The sequence below is a fragment of the Pollicipes pollicipes genome, unplaced genomic scaffold (assembly GCF_011947565.3).
Source record: "Pollicipes pollicipes isolate AB1234 unplaced genomic scaffold, Ppol_2.1 Scaffold_4219;HRSCAF=4965_pilon_pilon_pilon, whole genome shotgun sequence".
Taxonomy (NCBI): domain Eukaryota; kingdom Metazoa; phylum Arthropoda; class Thecostraca; order Pollicipedomorpha; family Pollicipedidae; genus Pollicipes; species Pollicipes pollicipes.
Window position 1 is genome coordinate 9,141,917 of NW_023596448.1, and position 20,515 is coordinate 9,162,431.

Consider the following 20,515-nt stretch of genomic DNA (forward strand, 5'->3'; position numbering starts at 1 on the left):
CGCCGGTCGTAAATCCCCGTCCGATCGCTCGTTGAGAAAACCCGCCGCTCGAAACAACCACATTTGGACCCGGAACCAAGCAAAACCGACCCGGAACCAAGCAAAATCGAAGCAAGGGTCGCGGACTGGGCCGGACTACCCGGTGTTGGGGAAGAGACGACATGGGCATGCGAACGCGCAAGTGGAAAAAAAATGAGCTGGTCTGGGTGAAGAGAAGTGTATGGCCAAAGTGACGTATATCTGCTTTGTGAACAGCTTAAGAAATGGCCCCGAGGCAAAGGCAACAGTCAAGCACCACCAATGAGCAGGATGTCATAGTGCAGACCTCCCTTATCCTCTCCTGGAACACGGCAGTTCGCCACAAATCGCATTACCCCCCGTATACGGTCGTGAATACCCCCTCCTGTAGCATCGTAACAGCTGCGTAGCTCACTAAATATCCCGGTGTTTCCCTTGCACTCGATACCCTGCGAGGTCTGGTGTCTCTTTCAATACGGTACCACAACGCAGATCCTGCGGCGCCTCCTTCAAGCCAGAAATCCCAGAGGAATTTGTTTACTCCTTAAAAAATGCCTTAATAATGCCATAATCAGGTTTGACTAATAGCGCCACCCTCAAAACCGGCTGCAAAAAGCGAAATTTGAAGCTGGCCACTGAGCTCTGGCCCGTGTCGCCTAATGCGACCAGCGCCCAGCGAGGGTGGACCCTCTCCGTCCCTGACTGGTGCGCGCCCAGCGCCCAGCGAGAGTGGACCCTCTCAGCCCCTCACTGGTGCACGGCCAGCGCCCAGCGAAAGCGGACCCTCTCCGCCTTGATGGTCTACGGCCAGCGCCCAGCGAGAGTGGACCCTCTCAGCCCCTGATTGGTCTAAGGCCAGCGCCCAGCGAGAGTGGACCTCTCAGCCCTGATTGGCGCGCGTCAGCCTGCGAGCGCCGCCGCCGGCGCTGCCCGAGGTCAATACGCAATCAGCGGAGCGGCCCGGCCCGGGAGTAAAAACGAGCCACGCGCCGCGCTGGTTATGCGGGGTACGGCAAATCGGCCAGGCTCCGGTGCGATGAGAGCACGGATTGGCCGACGCACGGGCCAATCAACGGACGCGTGTGCAATAAGCCGATTCTAATCAGCACAAGTGCCCGTCAGCCTATAACGATAAATAGACCGAGATGTGCCCACATGGCTACAGTAAGGCACGCTTGAAGACACACCTCTGTTTAGTTGATTCCGCATGGTTCGGAGACTCGGTGGCCAAACGGCACACACGAGTATGCTGCAGTGACATTGCTTTCTTTAGTTGTAGTGAGCAAAATAATTATCTGCAAACTGTGTTTAAAGCACGATCTTCCAATTCACCTTTCGCTCAGCTGCGCGTCTTATGAGCTACTAAAAACAAAATGTTACGGGCACTGATACAACACGTCCACCGCTTCGTGCACCGCCGCACACACCAAGCACACGTGAACGCAGCCAAACCCGATCGAGACAGCAGTTTTTGGCAGGCGAGTGCCCCCCTCCCCCCTTCTCCCGATGACCGTCGGTCAGCGTAATAAATTGGCGGCGCGTTTGTGGCGGACGGGGCGGGCCGCGCCGGGTGGGTCTGGGCGCCGTCGGCGGTCCGTTCCATAGCGGCGCGATCAATGGACGTCCAACTGGGTCGGCGGAGCGGCGGGAGCGGCCGTCACCGGCGTCTGACTGGACCAGCGGAGCGGCCGTCACTGGACGTCTGACTGGACCAGCGGAGCGGCCGACATTGGACGTTTGACAGGACCAGCGGAGCGGCCGTCACTGGACGTCTGACTGGACCAGCGGAGCGGCCGGCACTGGACGTCTGACTGGACCAGTGGAGCGGCCGTCACCGGCGTCTGACTGGACCAGCGGAGCGGCCGTCACCGGCGTCTGACTGGACCATCGGAGCGGCCGACATTGGACGTCTGACTGGACCAGCGGAGCGGTCGGCACTGGACGTCTGACTGGACCAGCGGAGCGGCCGTCACTGGACGTCTGACTGGACCAGCGGAGCGGCCGTCACTGGACGTCTGACTGGACCAGCGGAGCGGCCATCACTGGCGCCTGACTGGATCAGCGGAACGGCCGTCACCGGCGTCTGACTGGACCAGCGGAGCGGCCGACACTGGACGTCCGACTGGACCAGCGGAGCGGCCGTCACCGGCGTCTGACTGGACCAGCGGAGCGGCCGTCACCGGCGTCTGACTGGACCAGCGGAGCGGCCGACACTGGACGTCTGACTGGACCAGCGGAGCGGCCGACACTGGACGTCTGACTGGACCAGCGGAGCGGCCGTCACTGGACGTCTGGATGGACCAGCGGAGTGGCCGTCACTGGACGTCTGGATGGACCAGCGGAGCGGCCGACACTGGACGTCTGACTGGACCAGCGGAGCGGCCGACACTGGACGTCTGACTGGACCAGCGGAGTGGCCGTCACTGGACGTCTGGATGGACCAGCGGAGCGGCCGTCATCGGCGTCTGACTGGATCGGTGGAGCGGCCGGAGGAGCCGCACCCGAGCGCATTGCGGCCGGAACGCGCCAACAGGCAGAGAACCGCACCAGCCGGGGCACCGGCTGGGATTGGAGACGATTGCAAGGTGACGATCGATGGTGACTGGGGCTGTGATCAGTGATGATTGGGGCTAGGACCGGTGATGATCAGGGCAGAGTCAGGGATGGTTAGAGCAGAGACCAGTGGTGGCTGGGGCTGAGATTATGGCGGATTTGCACGAGGAAATCTGCGATGACTCGGGAAAGATATCAGTGGTAATTGAGATGATGATCAGAATTTGAGATGGCACCAAGGAGTATCACACTTTCAGGCTGCAACACGGAAGACCAGAGATGTGAAGCGGCCCCAAGGAAGACCAGAGATTTAAAGTGGCCCCAAGAAAGGCAAGGAAACGGCGATTGGTGGCCATTTTATCAGGGTCAAAGAGGATTACAGCAGAGACCGATGGGGATTGTGGAGAGGCTCCATAAGGGTTGGAGCGCCTAAACCAGCAAATACTGGAACCGTAGTCGTGAGGAACAGAATCAGTGAGAACTGGGGCACAGATTTGGCAGGATCAGGTTCGATATTAGCGAAGATTGCAACCGAGAATGAGCAAGTCGTACGAAAAGAGATGTGGACATGTTAATGGTTAACAAGCATTGTTGGTTATTACTAGCATTGCAATCTTCCCAAATGTCATGCCGTTCCAGTGACTTTGTCGCGCTGCCAGCTGGGGGGGGGGGGGGGGGGGGGGGGCGACGGCCGCGCGAGCTGAGAAGGGTGGCGGCCACGCCGTCATGGCAGAGCCGCTACCAGAGAGGAGGGTAGCGGGGGTGCCGTCATGGCTAGTGCAGTGCCAGCTGACGAGGGTGGCAGAGCGCGGTTCGTATGATAGAGCGCTTACCAGCTGAGGAGGGTGACGGCCGCGCCGTCATGGCTAGAGCAGTGCCAGCTGAGGAGGGTGGCGGCCCGCCCGTCATGGCTAGAGCAGAGTACCAGCTGACGAGGTGACAGCCGCACGTCATGGCTAGAGCCGATACCAGCTGAGGAGGGTGGCAGCCGCGCCACCATGGCTAGAGCGATACCAGCTGAGGAGGGTGACAGCCGCGCCGCCATGGCTAGAGCGATACCAGCTGAGGAGGGTGACAGCCCGCGCCGCCATGGTTAGAGCGCTGCCCTGGCGGTGCGGATGACACCGGCGCACGCCGCAACGACAAGCCCGCCGGCCGCAGAGGGTCCGGCAGCGCCAGTCGATACGGCCGCCAGCCGCGCCAGCACGGCGGCGCGGCTGATGTGGCCGGGCGGGTTATCGACTGACGACAGTGGCCGTGTTCGGGGTTCGCGTCGCTTGGGCGTGTTTGGTGGGGTGATTACGGAGGGACAGCAGCGAGCCGTAGATGGTCTAGGTCCGTTATACAGCAGGGGGGGGAGGGGCAGAGCGATGCAGGATTGAATGGGTTCCGCTCACGACGGCAGCGTTACGGCTTCCTTGCTGGGTCCATAGCAGTTCTCGCATATAGCTACGCTAATTGCGGTCTTTTGATGGAACAATAACATCAATAATTACAACGAGCACATTGACGAGCATTTGATGACGTCCACCAATGCATCGCGCTGGCTTATCAGAGTACTTCTAGTTGTAAATGAGTGGCTGATTGCATCCGATGACAGAAGGCAATGCTGGGCCGCCATAAACACAGACCGGAGGGACAGCACCGGTAGTTGCTGTCCTGATCGGTTGTCCACCACGAGTTCCACATCACCGGTAACGATGCTGCCATCCACAGCCAGCCAACCTAGCAAGAGCTCAACACTTATGACGCACAGCATATAATGCGTCGTCCGAGAGCGCGGTGGCCGCAGCGCTCGCTTGACTATGGACCGGGGCGGCCGGGCTGACGCGAGCGACCAGTGCTCCGTTTCTCCCCGACAGGGGCGCTTAAGCTCATGATTCAACGCCGAGGTCGCCGCTTTTCCTGAAGCCCTGCGTCCTGGAGACGATCCCATGACCAATCGCAAAACAAGGAGCTATTGCGTGCTTGATCTAGACCAACGGAGTACTCCCACTGGCAAATACCTCTATTGGTTCAAGCGTCTGAGAGCCAGATGCTTTTGGGCCCGTCTCTATGAACAGCCCCCGTGACGGTCTTTTGGGCCCGTCTCTATGAACCCCCGTGAAGGTCTTTTGGGCCCGTCTCTATGAACAGCCCCCGTGACGGTCTTTGTCAAGCCAACATGAATTTGGATCAGAGAGGGGGAGATTACCACAAGGCTCTTCATTCCCGGCAAATGTAAACAATGGATCTTGAATGCAAACGACTTTCTCCACAAAAAGCCTCCCAGTCTGTTCAACCCAGAGGCCCATCAATATAGTCCGGAAAGTGCCAGTCAGAAAAACGAGCTCACTCTCCACCAGCCAGGTGTTCGTTGGTCGTTGGACGCCAAAGAAGCTACGGGACTGGTGCACTATCCGTCGGACACGCCGCATCGAAACACATCGAGCACCATTTCCTCACTTAGGCGTGCACAATACCACCCCGACCTGGTCGAATGTAGCTGGAAGCTATTGCCTTTGGGGGAAAACAGACAGGCGCCCGGAGTGGACACTGCCCTTCTCAGCACTGGCCGGCGCAGGGCAAGGGCAGGGCAGGGCAGCACTGGCCGGCGATGGGCTGCTGGTGGTCACCTGAGACTGGTCCTGGTCAGGATCGGACCGCCGAAGAAGGCGCCCACAGCCTCGTCCATCAGCGGGTGCGTCTTGATGAAGTTCAGCGTCATGTCCGGCAACGTCTTGCTGTTGTTGACGCACTGACCAGGCCTTGGCTGAGGCACCTGCGACGATGGAGATCGTTACAGTCCTGTGGCAGGCAGCTGGGGCACTGGGAGAAGTGGCCGGCGTCAAGTACTATCGTGTTTGCAGACGAACACAAACCAAGACGAGAAACTGAGCTTCGGGAGAGGCTAGAGCATAGTCATAGTCTGCGGGCGCTGCCTGGTTTGTTAACATACCCTGCAGCAGTTGATGCATTGATGCATTTTTGTTGCAGTTGCAGTGATGCATTTTTACGAGATTAGCAAACTCAAATGTCATCGTCACAGATGAATTACATTCGTGGAAGATATGCAGCAGGTCAGCGCGGGTCATGCAGCCCCAGCTTTCACTCAACATGATGTTTGCCTTGATTCATACAATCATACAGGATTTGTTTGTACGTACCCAGCGCATCACTAACTTTCCGTTCTGGATATCGCGCACATACTCGCTTGCAGATCCCATGCCGAGGCATTCATGAAACAGCCGTCAGTTTAGAGTATTGAGCTTTTAACTCACCACTTAAATCGCATTAGTATAGTGCGAATCACGTAAAGATCTTCAGGTGTGTAATTAACAAACTTTATTAATTATAAGCTAACTGGGTACATTATTTGGTTTCGTCGTCGACTATCGGCTGTCAAGTACCAACTCCCTGACTTGAGCTGCAACTGGGCATCGTAAACCTGTCGTCCGCGATATTGTTTAACAATAAATGAGTAAAATATGGCAACGGTATTAGCACATAGCCTCGCTGGGAAACACTGGCCTACCCATAACAGACATCAGCTATTGCGCACTAATCAACCGGTGCGATGCCTGACAACCGGACTGGATCATGGCGGGACGATGGGTTACTGATACGTGCGAGACGATGGTTAGGGAGGGCGTGCGAGACAATGGTCAGGGAGGCGTGCGAGACGATTGGTTGGCGAGGCGTGCGGAGACCATGGTTGGGGAAGCGTGCGAGACGATGGTTAGGGAGGCGTGCGAGACGATGATCAGGAAGACGTGCGAGACGATGGTTGGGGAGGGCGTGCGAAAAGAATGGTAGGGGAGACGTGCGAGACGTGGTAAGGGAGACGTGCGAGACGATGGTGAGGGAGACTTGCGAGACGATGGTCAGGGATGCGTGCGAGACGATGGTAAGGGAGACGCACGATACGATGGTAAGGGAGACGCACGATACGATGGTAAGGGAGACGCACGATACGATGGTAAGGGAGGCGTGCGAGACGATGGTAAGGGAGACGTGCGAGACGATGGTCAGGGAGGCGTGCGAGACGATGGTTGGGGAGGTGTACGAGACGATGGTTAGGGAGGCGTGCGAGACGATGGTTGGGGAGGTGTACGAGACGATGGTTAGGGAGGGCGTGCGAGACGATGGTTAGGGAGGCGTGCGAGACGATGGTAAGGGAGGGCGTGCGAGACGATGGTAAGGGAGGCGTGCGAGACGATGGTAAGGGAGGCGTGCGAGACGATGATAAGGGAGGCGTGCGAGACGATGATAAGGGAGACGTGCGAGACGATGATAAGGGAGACGGACGATGCGATGGTCAGGGAGACGTACGATACGAGTGCACAGGGCTGCGGATGACCGCATTCCAGCGCCCAGCGTTTGCCACCGTTTCTACAAGCTTTTTCTACTTTAGTTTCAATGGATGTTTGAGCACAACTTCTAGACTCACTGGAGTTGAATTGTCGGGGCAGAGCACGCTATACGCGGTGCATATTATGACATTTGTTTTCCACAATTAAAGCTAACATCAACAACACTACCTTCCGCCACGTAAATTTCAAGACACCTCCCATACACAGACCGCTGATATTCAAAAGATTTGTGCTTCCCAGTGCATCTCGTTATGGCGCTAACAGCACATTACGGCGAGAAAGGGGTTCGTTAACGGACTAAACATCCCTAATTTACGGACCAACACGGTAAAAAGCCGCGTACTTCCCAGGCGGGGCCCGGCAGCCTCATCAAACGACGACCGAGCTGTTAGAAGTCACCGAGCCGTGTAACAGGGGAGCGAACTTGAGGTTTGGGGTGCTGGGCCGTCCACAGCACCTCTCAGCCCGCCTGCGCACACAATGCTTCGCCGTCAGGGTGTTTTCAATCGACAACACACCTCGAACTTCTCCACCACCGCGCGGCCACAAGCAGCCTGCTGAATAGCTGGTCGCCGAGCCTCATTCCGCCGCCGTAAAATCCCTGCTGCTGGCTGAGCTGTCGCCCCGATTGTGCCATTTTTCATTTCCCTATCATTAAAATTTCCAGCCGCATTGACGTCGTAGAGTCTTTCCGAGCTTACCGCCAGGCGGACTGACACCGCTTTCCCGCCGGGAAGACGTCTTTCCCTGACTTTCCATTCCTTGCTCCTTCTCTACCGCGATTCTCGTTCCATGTGGGTTTTATTGTGCTGTTTTCCTAATCGGTATTACGTCTGTGGATCGCTTACGCCCTTAATGAACAAATAAACCATTCCAAAAAGGTGGCATTCTGGCTTAACTCTTTGAGTAACCGCCGCTGCTTCTGTGAACTCTACCTCCCTTTCACTGTCGCGTTCTCCTTCATAATCACCCGAATTTCTCCTCGCCACCGCATGCTCCGCAATTTCGACAGCTTTCTCGTGATTTATCATCCTCGCCCGGGGCACATCGCCTTGCCACTCACATATTCCTAAGCCTACCTCCGGACCTGGAGCAACCTCTCCTCCTCCTCCTCTCCAGAGTGGAACTTTCCACCCTCGCGCCCGTCGGCAGCGACGGCGTACCCTCCCTACTCGCCCCGATGTCGCGTACCGCCTCCTTCCGCCCGTAGTGGCGGCGTACCTCTCTCCCACTTGCAGTGACTGCGTACCTTCCTCCCCGCCGGCGGTGACGGGGTACCTCCATCCCCGCCGGCAGTGACTGGCGCGTACTCCCTCCCGCCGGCAGTGACGGCGTACCTCCCTTTCCCGCCGGCAATGACCGTACCCCCCCCCCCCCTCCCCTCCGGCAGTGACGGCGTGCCTCCCTCCCCGCCGGCAGTGACCGCGTACCTCCCTTCCCGCCGGCAATGACGCGTACCCCCCCTCCCCTCCGGCAGTGACGCGTACCTCCCTCCCCTCCGGCAGTGACGCGTATCTCCCTCCCCGCCGGCAGTGACGGCGTACCTCCCTCTCCTCCGCAGTGACGCGTACCTCCCTCCTCGCCGGCAGTGACGGCGTACCTGCCCTCCACGCCCGCAGTGACGGCGTACCTCCTCCCCTCCGGCAGTGACGGGGTACCTCCCTCTCCGCCGGCAGTGACGGCGTACCTCCCTCCCGCCGGCAATGACGGGGTACCTCCCTCCCCTCCGGCAGTGACGGGGCACCTCCCTCCCCGCCGGCAGTGACGGCGTACCTCCCTTCCCTCCGGCAGTGACGGCGTACCTCCCTCCCTTCCGGCAGTGACGCGTACCTCCCTCCCCGCCGGCAGTGACGGCGTACCTCCCTCTCCTCCGGCAGTGACGCGTACCTCCCTCTCCGCCGGCAGTGACGGCGTACCTCCCTCCCCGCCGAGTCGCCCGCCGTACGGCGAGTCGTCACCTTTGTGTCCCCGGATAAGCTATTAAACCGTCAGTCCCCTGCAATCGATACGCGCGTGATCTGGCGGCCGGCGGGGCGGCGGAGACGCCAGATCGGAGCGAGACGCGCTCGCAGAAATAGACGGCACAGTCGCCGGAGGAGACCGACAATTGCGGCAATTCCACGGCAGAAGGAGACGCATTGGCGGCCCCTTTGATGGTTCGGCTCCATTCGCGCAACGATCCTAATGACCTCCCCGTGAAAGAAATGGCCCTGCAGTATGGGGTTTTTAGAATGGCCGAAGATATTGCAGACTCGTTTCTGATAAGCGTTGGGGACTTGGACACAAAATTTGAAACAGAGCGCAGTGCTAAACAAAAGGAGCTTATCCTGGAGGTGCAGTAGAATCGCAACGGGACGAAGCTTGAGACAGCTGGAGAAGAGCCCTACATAACCAGAGTAGCTTGAGATAACGGTGCGCCCACATCTTAGATTCATTATGACATAATCATGCAATGATTTATACTTATTTATGGTGCGACTAGGGTCATCTAACGCCAGTGAAGTAACCAGTGAGCAGTTCAGCAGACTGGAAAAAGTTCAGGTCCTTAATATGGCATTGTGTCCAAAACCGCATTGGTAGCGTCGAGAACTGCTTTTCAAACAAAATGTGAAGGCAAAATCCCCAACGCTTCCCAGATTCCAAACTCATTGATGGTTTTGATGACTTCAAGTACAAGATATTCAGTCCTCGTGCCAGAATGCGTATGATTTTGGGTGACATGGCTGACTAGCGCAGCCGCAGCTTCGCCGAATGTCCGTCTGGGCCCCACACGCTCGGCCAAACAAGCGCTGTCGCTCCTCAAAACGCGGGCTCTCCTCACACATTCCGACCATCCTTGGCAAACCCCCGGCCTTGGAACGGGGTGACGGCCCGCCGCGTCTGCCCCGGCCCACTCCTGCCTCGCGTCGGGCGTGCCCCGCCGCCGCCTCTCACCTTGCTGGCGGCCACCGGCAGCCAGTTGGAGTTGAGCGACGCTCGTTCCTTGAACGGGCCGGAGAAGGCGTCCAGCACGCTCTGCAGCCGGAAGGCGCAGACAGCAGAGCCGCCGATGGCGTGTCGGCGGCGTACTGAACACGCCGTAGATGAGGCGGTTCTTGGCGCGCCGCCGTAGCTGCTCTCCACGACGTCCGAGGTCGCCATCTGCGGCGGAGGCAGAGACAGCGGTATGATGTTGGTGTTGAGTGCAATGACTGAAAGCAGGAGGAAATGTGGGCACGGCACGCGGAGGTGCTCTGGCTGAGGGACAGTGTTTAAGATGTCCTCTTGACATGGCTGTGCCAACGTGAGGAGAGAGAAAGAGAGAGAGAGAGAGAGAGAGAAGAGAGAGAGGGAGAGAGAAATGGAGAGAGAGAGGGAGGAAGAGAGAGAGAGAGAGAGAGAGAGAGAGAGAGAGAGAGAGAGAGATAGAGAGAGAGGAGAGAAGAGAGAGAGAGAGAGAGAGAGAGAGAGAGAGAGAGAGAGAGGAGAGAGAGAGAGAGAGAGAGAGAGAGAGAGAGAGAGAGAGAGAGAGAGAGAGAGAGAGAGAGAAGAGGGAGAGAGAGAGAGAGGCCATGGGTAGAAGTAGGTTCTAGATGAAGGCGGGAATCAGACAGTGTCCGGACACATGTACCCGCAGGTGCGTTGGTATCAGATGCCGTGGTACCTTATCTGCAGATGAGGGAGAACTTTACCGACGTTAAAGTATTCAGAAAGGCAGTCGCGCGGGTTATATAAAGGCTTTGCTGAGGAACTCTGAGACTTTCATTTGAGGACAGTTGAGCATAGCCTGCTTCATTTAGCGGTGTTTTAGATGGCCAACTGGGCATAGACAAGGGAAAACAAAGATAACCCGCGTAATGGATTGTCAAAGCTGATAACAATATCATTGTGACATATGTGGATCAATGTTACATGTCTGTGGATAGCCATTTGGACGGATTTACCCAGGGCGTAGGTTAAGGGAAAGTATAACAAGGCTACCGAGGTTTTTATGCAGGACTGAGGAACAAACACTGACATGAGCTTCCTGAGATTATACAAAAGAGGACCCAGTAAAACACTGCGAGGCCTGACTGCTGGAGAACACATCTGCATGGGCCGGATCAGCGACGTCCACTTTCATCTACGCCGCCCATTGTTCGTGCCGAGCCATCCATTCAGCACGAGCAGACAGAACATGACGTGAATGAGTGGCGTTGGACTCGGCTGTGACTATATCACCGGCGGCCGATGACTCCTCAGCCAGGTCATCGACCCCACCACCCTGAGGTGCACCCCCCCCCCCCCCTCCCCCACCTACCCATCGGCGACCAAACAAACACGCCGGCGACAAGAGGGAGCGACACGCCCCCAAAAAACGAATGGCACGCTCCTAGAGGGAATCGCACGGTCACGAAGCGGACAGGCATGTCCATCGAACAACACGCCCCTGAAGCAGGAGAACGATGCGACCCGAAAGGAAACTGCAGACCCTCTAAGGGAACCGCACGACTGCACAGCAAGATGGCACATCCCCCAACCACAACCGACAGGCACAGGGACGCCCACGGGTCGCCGCGGCCAAAGGCAGCGATAGGCGATTTCGCAGACAGTGGAACCTCGCTGCTCAATCTCGGCCGGCATTTCGCTGTGAGGAAGGCGGATATCGGTTATTGGGCGGGTCTGGGCTATTCGGAGAAGAAAAGGGACACCGCGAGCTTTTCGAAGAGGCACTCACACAACTGAATTCGGAGGGTACCTCGATTTGAAGCGTAGATAATGCCAGGGCTTCCGCGAGTCGATCACAAGTGGCATGGTGTCCAAACCTCAAACCTTACAGACTTCTTAAAGAGCCCCAAACTTTCCTACTGAGTTTAGGTCACGCCAAAAGCAATTACGCGAGGAACAATGTGGTGATACGTGGTGATAAAAAAACAGACGATAGAATAAATGGATAACAGCTTGATTCCCCTGCGCTTGCACTGCAGCCTGACTGCTCGGTTCCCTTATATAGTCTGATTCAAGTGTTTTTGAAGTTGTTTCACGTCCTCAACGACGAGCGCGTTTCCAGCGTGAGCATGCTGTTGGTCCGATGTCGGTCCGACTTATGTCTGTTCTACGGCGGTCCGTTGGTACGCGAGCTAGGTGACCGGGAGTTCAGTTCTCCCCACCAGAGGCTGTCACTGGCATCGATATTCGCCAGTGGAAGCGACGCCATCACCCCAGACTGGTGCATGCACCGATGAATGACCCAGGCCAGCACTGCCCTCGAATGACCGATCTCCTGTCTGGAACTGGCAGCCAATGCGGACCAGCGCCAAACAGAATTCACTCAGCCAAGCGCCGTCACCAGCCCGCAGCGCGATGATCTCGGACTCGATCGTCGGCCAGGCATTGACCGAGCGCCGCCAGGCCGCTGGCACGGGCCCACCGCCGCCGGAGCGGCGACACATCCCGACGAGGTCCGTCCGCAAACAGACACATCCGACCAGGGCAAAACACGGCGACGGCCGAGGGTCGATACGGGGCGCGGGCGAGCGGTGCCACCGGCCGGCGCCCTCGGCCAGCCGGTGCCACCGGCGGGCGCCCCCGGCCGGCCGACCCCGCACAATCGGCCGACCGCCGGCGCTGTGGCGGCCGTCCCTGGCGTGCGGCGCGCTGATCGTGGTCGTCCCTGGCGTGCGGCGCGCTGACGGTGGCCGTCCATGGCGTGCGGTGCCGTTTCTGGCATGCGGGGCGCTGAAGGCGGTCGTTCCTGGCGTGCGGGGCGCTGAAGGCGGTCGTCCCTGACGTGTGGGGTGCTGTCGGTGGGTTTTCCCGACGTGCGGGGCGCTGACGGTGGCCGTCCCTGACGTGCGGGGCATCCCTGGCGTGCGGGGCGCTGACGGTGGCCGTTCCTGGCGTGCGGGGCGCTGCCGGCAGCCGTCCCTGGCGTGCGGGGAAGCGGCCTGGACGAGAGGATGATCCGATCGACGCCGCTGGCGCCACTTGGAGACAGCGCGGTCGCCCGGCGGAATTTCGATGAGCGCAGGTTCGATAGGCGTCGGGGGGTGGGCGAATGAGACAGGGCTCTGGAAGGTGTCTGTCTGATACCGATGTGGAGAAGGCGTACCGTGTGCTGGTCCTTTCACAGGGATGTACGGATAGCAATACAGGTTCCCTCATATTGTTGCATTGTAATGTTAAATTACACAAGGCGTTATTGGTGGATCGAATCAACCGTGTTCAAGTTCGCAAAGTGTGTGAAATATAGTAGATCTTAGAAATATAGATATATAGTAGAAATATAGTGTGTGAATATAGTATATATAGTATATAGTAGATCGTCTCATGATGTGTGAATTTTCCATAAATATTCACAGCTTGCAGTCTCTGAAACTTTACATCTATATTTCAGGCAACTAGTATAAAGGCAATAAAAAATATGCAGGTGCACGTATTAACACACTAGACGAGAACGATCCCGAACAAGGGGTACCTATAGCTGTGATGGCTAACTTGCGCGTCTGGAAACCAGAGCCGCGTAGCTCGATTCCCTGCCGTGCCCGTCCTTCATGTCAGGGTGAGTGGCAAGCTACTCTATATGGCCCCAACAGCTGAGTGCGTCGTAAAGTCCAAATGGCATAGTTCAATAGTCCAAACAATTATTCCATCGCCACATTATAAACCGTGCGAATGTTTCACACTGGCAAGGCTTTGCGAAACGGACATCACACGCAAAAGCAGCCAGAAATAAGAATTACCAAACAATTTCCGAACACTAATTAACTTTTTCTACTGTAAGACCTCTTCTTTGCCTCGCAGGATTTACAATGTGCCCGCACTAAAACTTCTTCCGACAGCGTGGGCGGTGATATACTGGTGAACACCCTGCTCCTTATTAAAACCCTCTTTGCGATAATGAGCCGGCATGATTTAGATGTCTGACACCCATCAGCGAGCGCCCTGGCCGGTCCGACAGATTGGGCTGATGTCTCCCTGCGGACACTGGGAGGGGGAGGGAGCAGGGGAGGACATGCTATCGATCCCTGGACGCCGGCTGGGAGCTGACTTCTGGGGGTGGTGCTTCGACCGACGGTGGTCAGGGGCGGGGCATGCTGGCTCGGAGTTAGACTCGAACGTCGCACGCAGAGGCCCTGCGAACATGGAATGCTGAGAACAACATTGGTGTGTGATTTTATACCAAGTTACCTTCGGGAGTTAAATAGATGACTGATTGCATATTCGGTTTATGTACCCGTGGTGGAGGAGTTCCGAGCCAGCGCTGGGTAAGTGGTCATGCGAGTTAAAAGAACTGACGGCCGCCTATTATTAGTTTAAGAGGTTTGGAGTGACAGTCGCACGCAGCTACATCTAGCGGCCACATCACCGAACTACGGCAGGCCAACACCAACGCTCTTCGCAGGGCCAGCGCCGGCAAGAACAGCACCGCGGCGTCTGCAGGTTTGGCCCGGACCGTACTGACACCCCGCCGATGACGGCGCGCTGCGGTGGAGCGGGAGCGTAGAGCGCGGCCGAGCAGCCCGTCCAGGCTACAAAGGTTTCGGTCTCGTCATTCAGCGGGAGATGAGTTAGTCGCACGGAAGGCAACGGCGTACGTGTGCTGAACGAGTTCGTTGGCCATCGAAACTGACATTTTCTCAGCGCATGAAGATCCGTCCCGTGGACACACGATCTGTTCACCGGAGGAGGGATTCGTCCACAGGACGAGCTGCTCGTCCAGTGGAAGGCTTGGTCGTGCCGGCAGAAGCAGTGGCACACTTAAAGCGACGGAGCCGGCGCATTCCAGGGAGATGGCATCACGCGCAGGCGACGGCCAGGGCTCAACAAGCGAAGCGCCCGAGCCGGGGGCTTACGAAGTTGGTCCGAGACGGAGCTGGGTCTACAGAGCTCATCAGGGCCCGCAGCTCGGCATTCTCTTCGCGGGGCAGCCGCAGAATATTCAAGGAGGAGAGCTCTCGCCCAGTCTGATATCTCGCCGGCCGCCCGCGCATATCAATTGCGGGTCGACAGCAGCGGGAAGCTTGCATAGCTTGTTGGCGAGCGCGCAGCAGCTCGACGCGTGTGACTCACGGATCTCGTCGAAGTAGAAGGGGAAGTCCCCGCTGACGGAGCAGTTGAGCCTCGTTTTCACATAGGACGTCCAAGTGTGCTTGAAGCGGCTGGGGCCACCCAGGTCGCTCTTACACACCCGAGCGACACGTGAGTACACCCTCTGGAACACGAGCGGTCACAGTCAGTCGGGTGAGTACACCCTCTGGAATATGGGTGGTCAGTTAGTCGGGTGAGTACACCCTCTGGAATACGAATGGTCACAGTCAGTCGGGTCGGGTCAGCAGTGGCGGCCGCCTTCATCCACACTACCTTAGGGCGGGCGGAGGTGTCGGTCGCTTGGGACGCCTCCGAAAAGTCGCTATTTCGGGAGCGCGCAATACGTAACTCAACCATCTACAGCGAACACAACCTGGATCAGCCAAGCCTGTGAGGTTTTCGCAGCTTCAAGCTACCAGCCAGCGCCATGACTTTCAGTTTATGCCAAGAATGTAAACAATTACCTGTACGTAATTATATCATTTTACCGACTTGTTCGACCCATGTGTGGCACCAGTGGCGTATGATGCGCACTGCAGGCCCACAAAAATGCTCCACGTCAGGTTAAGAGTGATACGAGCGGCAGCCGAGTGTAGACGGGGAAAGGGGAGGTGACGGACTACTGAGATCATGCGTAAGCGGGCAGCAGTAAGGATGAGTGGACGAGTGAATGGCTAGAAGACAGAGCGAGAGAGCCCAAGTGAGCCGCATAGACCGTGAACGCGGTTCGTTGGTTGGACGGCTTGAGCAAAGCCGACGTCTTGAAGAAACAAATAAATGAAATTAGAAACGGCAGTTCTGAAGGCGCGCGCGCCCCTGCGTGCTTAATGAGAGAAGATGAAGGAAGCGCATACCCCAGGAATAAGACGACGAGCTGTACTTGAATAAGCCGCCGAGACATCAGCCGGTGGCACGCGGTCTGCCTCGCCCAGGGACCAAGTGCGCCGACTACGTCGCAGCACTACATAAGCGCGCCACTAATGCCGTAATTCCGCCAGCGAGACAATTTCATTAGCCGGACACCGTCGGCGGCTGGCGCTAATTGAACGAGCGTCCGCGAGAGGGCGCGCACGGCACAACGGCGCCCGCTGTCGTCCCCGGCGACGAGGCTGGGGCAGGGCCGGAGACGGCGCGGAGGGGGATACCACCGGAATAGCAGCGAGGCAGAGGGAAAGAGGCGCGTGCACAGACACTGACTCCTGGTGGTGACGTGCCCCCACCCCACCTCTCACTAAATCTATGGTATAAAGCAATAGGTGCGTGAGAACATCTTGCCAGCTGTAAATGCCAGGTAGACACGTCAAAAGGATCAGGATATACCACACTTTTCATCTACACACGCGGAATTGTGCTCATCCGTGGCGCGTTAAGCGTTTCAGTGCACTTTTACAGCGCCTTCTGAAAGGCACATACTGCCCTGAACTGCCTTTTAACTGTCCTGAGTAAGGTAAGAGGCGTGTCCCAATCCGTGCCCAGCACGGCGTCGGCCGCCGGACGGAAGTCGGTCCATCAGGTCTTCATGTGGACGCTGCTCGCCTGGCCTTGGCTCTCGTGGACGACGAGAGCCGCTGCCGACAGAGGCGGACCACGAGAGCCGCTGTCGACGGAGGCATACCACGAGAGTCGCTGCCGACAGAGGCGGACCACGAGAGCCGCTGACGACAGAGGCGGACCACGAGAGCCGCTGCCGACAGAGGCGGACCACGAGAGCCGCTGCCGACAGACGCGGACCGCGAGGGCCGATGCCGACAGAGGCGGACCACGAGAGCCGCTGACGACAGAGGCGGACCACGAGAGCCGCTGCCGACAGAGGCGGACCACGAGAGCCGCTGCCGACAGAGACGGACCACGAGAGCCGCTGACGACAGACGCGGACCGCGAGAGCCGCTGCCGGCAGAGGCGGACCGCGAGAGCCGCTGCCGACAGAGGCGGACCACGAGAGCCGCTGCCGACAGACGAGGACCGCGAGAGCCGCTGCCGACGGAGGCGGAGGTCCGGCAGCCGGTCTCGCGGCAATAACGGCATCGATTCGCCATTTACAATTTTAATGAGAGCCGATGGCAGGTCGGCTGCAGTGCGATGGCAGGTCAGCCACTGTGATTGGTGGAAGGTTGAGACTAGCTCCGCCCCGCGGCCTTGACCCCGCGCAACGGTTATGTAAAGATTACGGGGAAGACTGTGTTTATCGGAAAACTCTACGGACATTCATATAACCGAGAATAACAACAAAAAATCCCGTAATGTTTAGAGGGCTTAAGCTGTTCTTTCTTAAAAATAAAAAACATGTGCAAAGGCAAGCCTTTTGGCACTACAGGTTATTTCGCCGTTCCAGCCAAGCTTTCCACTAAACTTTTAGAAGCATATGCATACGCGCCCAAGGCGACATCTCTCGAGTCTTCTGAACTCTTTTCGACTGACATCCCGGAGCTTGGGTGATCTTTACGTCCGGGGCAAATGCTCTCACCAGTTCATCTTGTCAACTAAAAAGATCTTTTTCAGCAACTCATTCACTCTATTTCGCCTCTTTCATTTCGGAGCGCAGGATGACGACACTCTGAGCACATAGTAAAATCTGACGAGACATTACATACCCCAGCCGGTGCTACACGGAAGTATCAGTGTCCTTCGAGTCTTCCGCCCAAAATCCATCCCAGAAACACATACTCGTCATTTCTAATGATTAATAGCCGGGCCAATCTTGCGGGAGCTTTGACGGATGGCGCGTTTTCGCAAAAACAGCCTTCAAAGGAGTTCTGGCAAGTTGCTCGAAAACTGCAGGTGAATAATACGTGTTTTTGCCACACTCGGTGATTGGAATGCTTGCATTCTAAAATCAGCAATCGCACCATTGACTCGTTGCCATTCCACCTGCCAGTGTTTGTCGAGGCAGTATAACAACCACCAATGGGTTTTGTACCTTGCGGCTTGACTCCACGGGCTGGTATTTTATGCACATACCGGCCATTCCACCTCCAGTTCACACACTCGAAGACCACCACACTACAGCAGTACACAGGTCCCCGATTAACACAATCACAGCTCAACGCCAACCAACCTGCAAAACCTAGCCAATAAGGGTGACCCAGCTGGTCCTAGCACACCGCTCGGGACGCTTCCGCTGACGGACGGCACGCAGTGGGAGAGGGGGGTGGAGCTGTGTGGGAGGGGGCTCAGCCGCCGGCCCGTCCGTCCACAGGCGGCGTCCTTATTGGACTCGGCACGGTCGCCGCCTGTGTCCAACGGCCGTGCTGGGCTGCGCGCGGCCCAGACACAGCGGACATTTTCTCGTGCATATGGTCACTTCGTTGTAAAGGCCGCCTTTCGGGAAACCATTCTAAAGCATCGGCAACAGTTTCAAAATATCTGCAGGTCACTATGCAGCACTGCATTAGTTCGTATCACCGCACCAAAGCATTACCTCGAAGTCACAACGAGGGAAAGATAGGCGGGAGATCTTGGTACTCTGCATCAGCTATTTGGTGGGCTACTTAAAGTTAGGTAATACAGCTTTCAGTAATTAGGCACGGCAAATCCTGGAAGGCCAATGAAGTGAATTTAACTGAGCAAATGTTACTGGGATGTCGAAGGTGGAGCTTGGCGTAAGCATGGAGCATGGAGTAATGTGGCGCTTGTGTAAGAAAATGTAAAAGAGAACGTAGCGTGTATTCGCCTGGACTCGTCCAAAAACCAACTGGCAACTGCGAGCGTCGTGTCTCTGCCGCCGCCTCAGCGGCAGACCCTTGACCCCCGGCGAATCGGGAGACCCGCGGTCACGTGACGCCCCCTGGCACCCAGTCAGATGTAGAGCTCGGAAGACAGCGAGGGCGAGGGCGCACATCCCGCACAATCACACCGCAGAAAATGCGATTTAAAACTTTTCACAGCTTGCTAGGTAAGTGTTCACCCAATTCAGGGTGGCACATTTGCAAACAATTAAGGGAATGGGTTCCAACAATGGTAACGCATCAGCTCCACCACTGAGGCGGTATGTCTTCATGATTCCAGACATCGTCGTAAAGCAACCGCAGCGTTCAGCATACCCTACCTCACATGAACAACACATCGGCCAAACAAGAGCGCGTAACGAGTGCACTGCAGAATGGCGCGACATTACGCTAAGTGTTTGCACACGTGTCGCATGCATTACTTCCCCGCCTGCGCCCGTTCCCCAGAACCAGCTGACGCCTGCCAAATGAGGCGTTCATTCTGAGCACGCTCTCACGGGCCGCCCTTCAATGGCAGCCCGACAAATGACGTCATTTGCGATTTTATCGCGTCAAATAAAACACAGAATGCCGCCACGGCAGCAGCGCCCTCCACATAGAGTTCCTCACGAGCCTATTTCTAATGAGGTTGAATGATGGCATCGATTTGCCAGAGCATGTTGTATATGCCCGTTAATAATACCTTTTAGCGGCATTAGTATAACAACGATAATGGTGCATTATTCATCGGAGAATGCAACTCAGACCATTAACGTCACGACCAATCCTGACGGCTGACGCAATGACGTCAGTAAAAGAAGAAAACGCATCACCGATTCGGCGACCGTTTAATCATAAATACCAATAACCTCCTTCCCTCTCCACCCCCCCCCCCCCCCCCTCCTCAAAACTTAGATGTGCAACCATGGGTTTCTACACAATGATGGTGTAGAAGGAAGACAGCATCGTGTAACAACTCCTTTAATAATTTAAGCTCTGGCTTCTGAACAGTACGAAATACGAGCACCGAAATTTTGGTATTTTTTATACTGATCTTCCCGGCCAGCATTCTGCATTTTCAAAGCAATCATTTTTGCATTCGATGACACAAACTTACGTCCATGAATGCAGAGTTCACTGCAGTTAACCGAGACGAAGATGAGCCTAAATTCTCCATTATTTTAAGATGAAAGAAAAATACGGAATACTAAGGGAACAGACTGGCTGGACAACTCGCAAGAGTAGAGGTGGGAAATAAAAACGGAAAGGAGACCATAACCATTTCACTTTGCGTTCTATAACAAGTTAGGGGCTGTTTTGTTCCACGTTTCAATGTTAATATATGCCATCTTGACAGTTAGCGGCAAAGGGAACTTACTTTAGAGGGCTCAAACGTATCCACTGAACCCAGTCGGTGGCCACTTCCACAGCAAAAACACAGCAAAAGCAAACTGACATGATCATTTTATAGCCTTCCACTTGGAACCACTAAATGAAATGCTCTGAAGGCTCGATGCCCTGAGATTGAGGTTCAGATGTACTGGACAACACGTTTGAAGAAACATGGCTTTCATTGCCAAAGGTTGGGATACACAACATTTTCAAACACCACAAGGCAATATCTAAAGTGGTATCGCGGCAGGCGACCATGTCTGTTGTCGCGGCAGGCGACCATGTCCGTTGTCGCGGCAGGCGACCATGTCTGTTGTTGCAGCAGGCGACCATGTCCGTCGTCGTGGCAGGCGACCATGTCTGTCGTCGCGGCAGGTGACCATGTCTGTCGTCGCGGCAGGTGATCATCTCCGTTGTCGCGGCAGGCGATCATGTCTGTTGTCGCGG

General features: G+C 56.5%; 1 protein-coding gene across 1 annotated transcript in view; it reads right to left on the reverse strand.

The window, feature by feature from the left end:
- Positions 1 to 5,186: 5,186 nt before the first annotated feature.
- LOC119095777 (semaphorin-1A) overlaps positions 5,187 to 20,515 on the reverse strand; it is a gene marked incomplete at its 3' end in the record, with an annotated part of 76,013 nt that continues 60,684 nt past the window's right edge. The window contains 3 exon segments of the mRNA XM_037218632.1: positions 5,187 to 5,332; positions 9,858 to 10,114; positions 14,955 to 15,096. Of these exon segments, the coding sequence (XP_037074527.1) occupies positions 5,187 to 5,332; positions 9,858 to 10,114; positions 14,955 to 15,096 (545 nt within the window).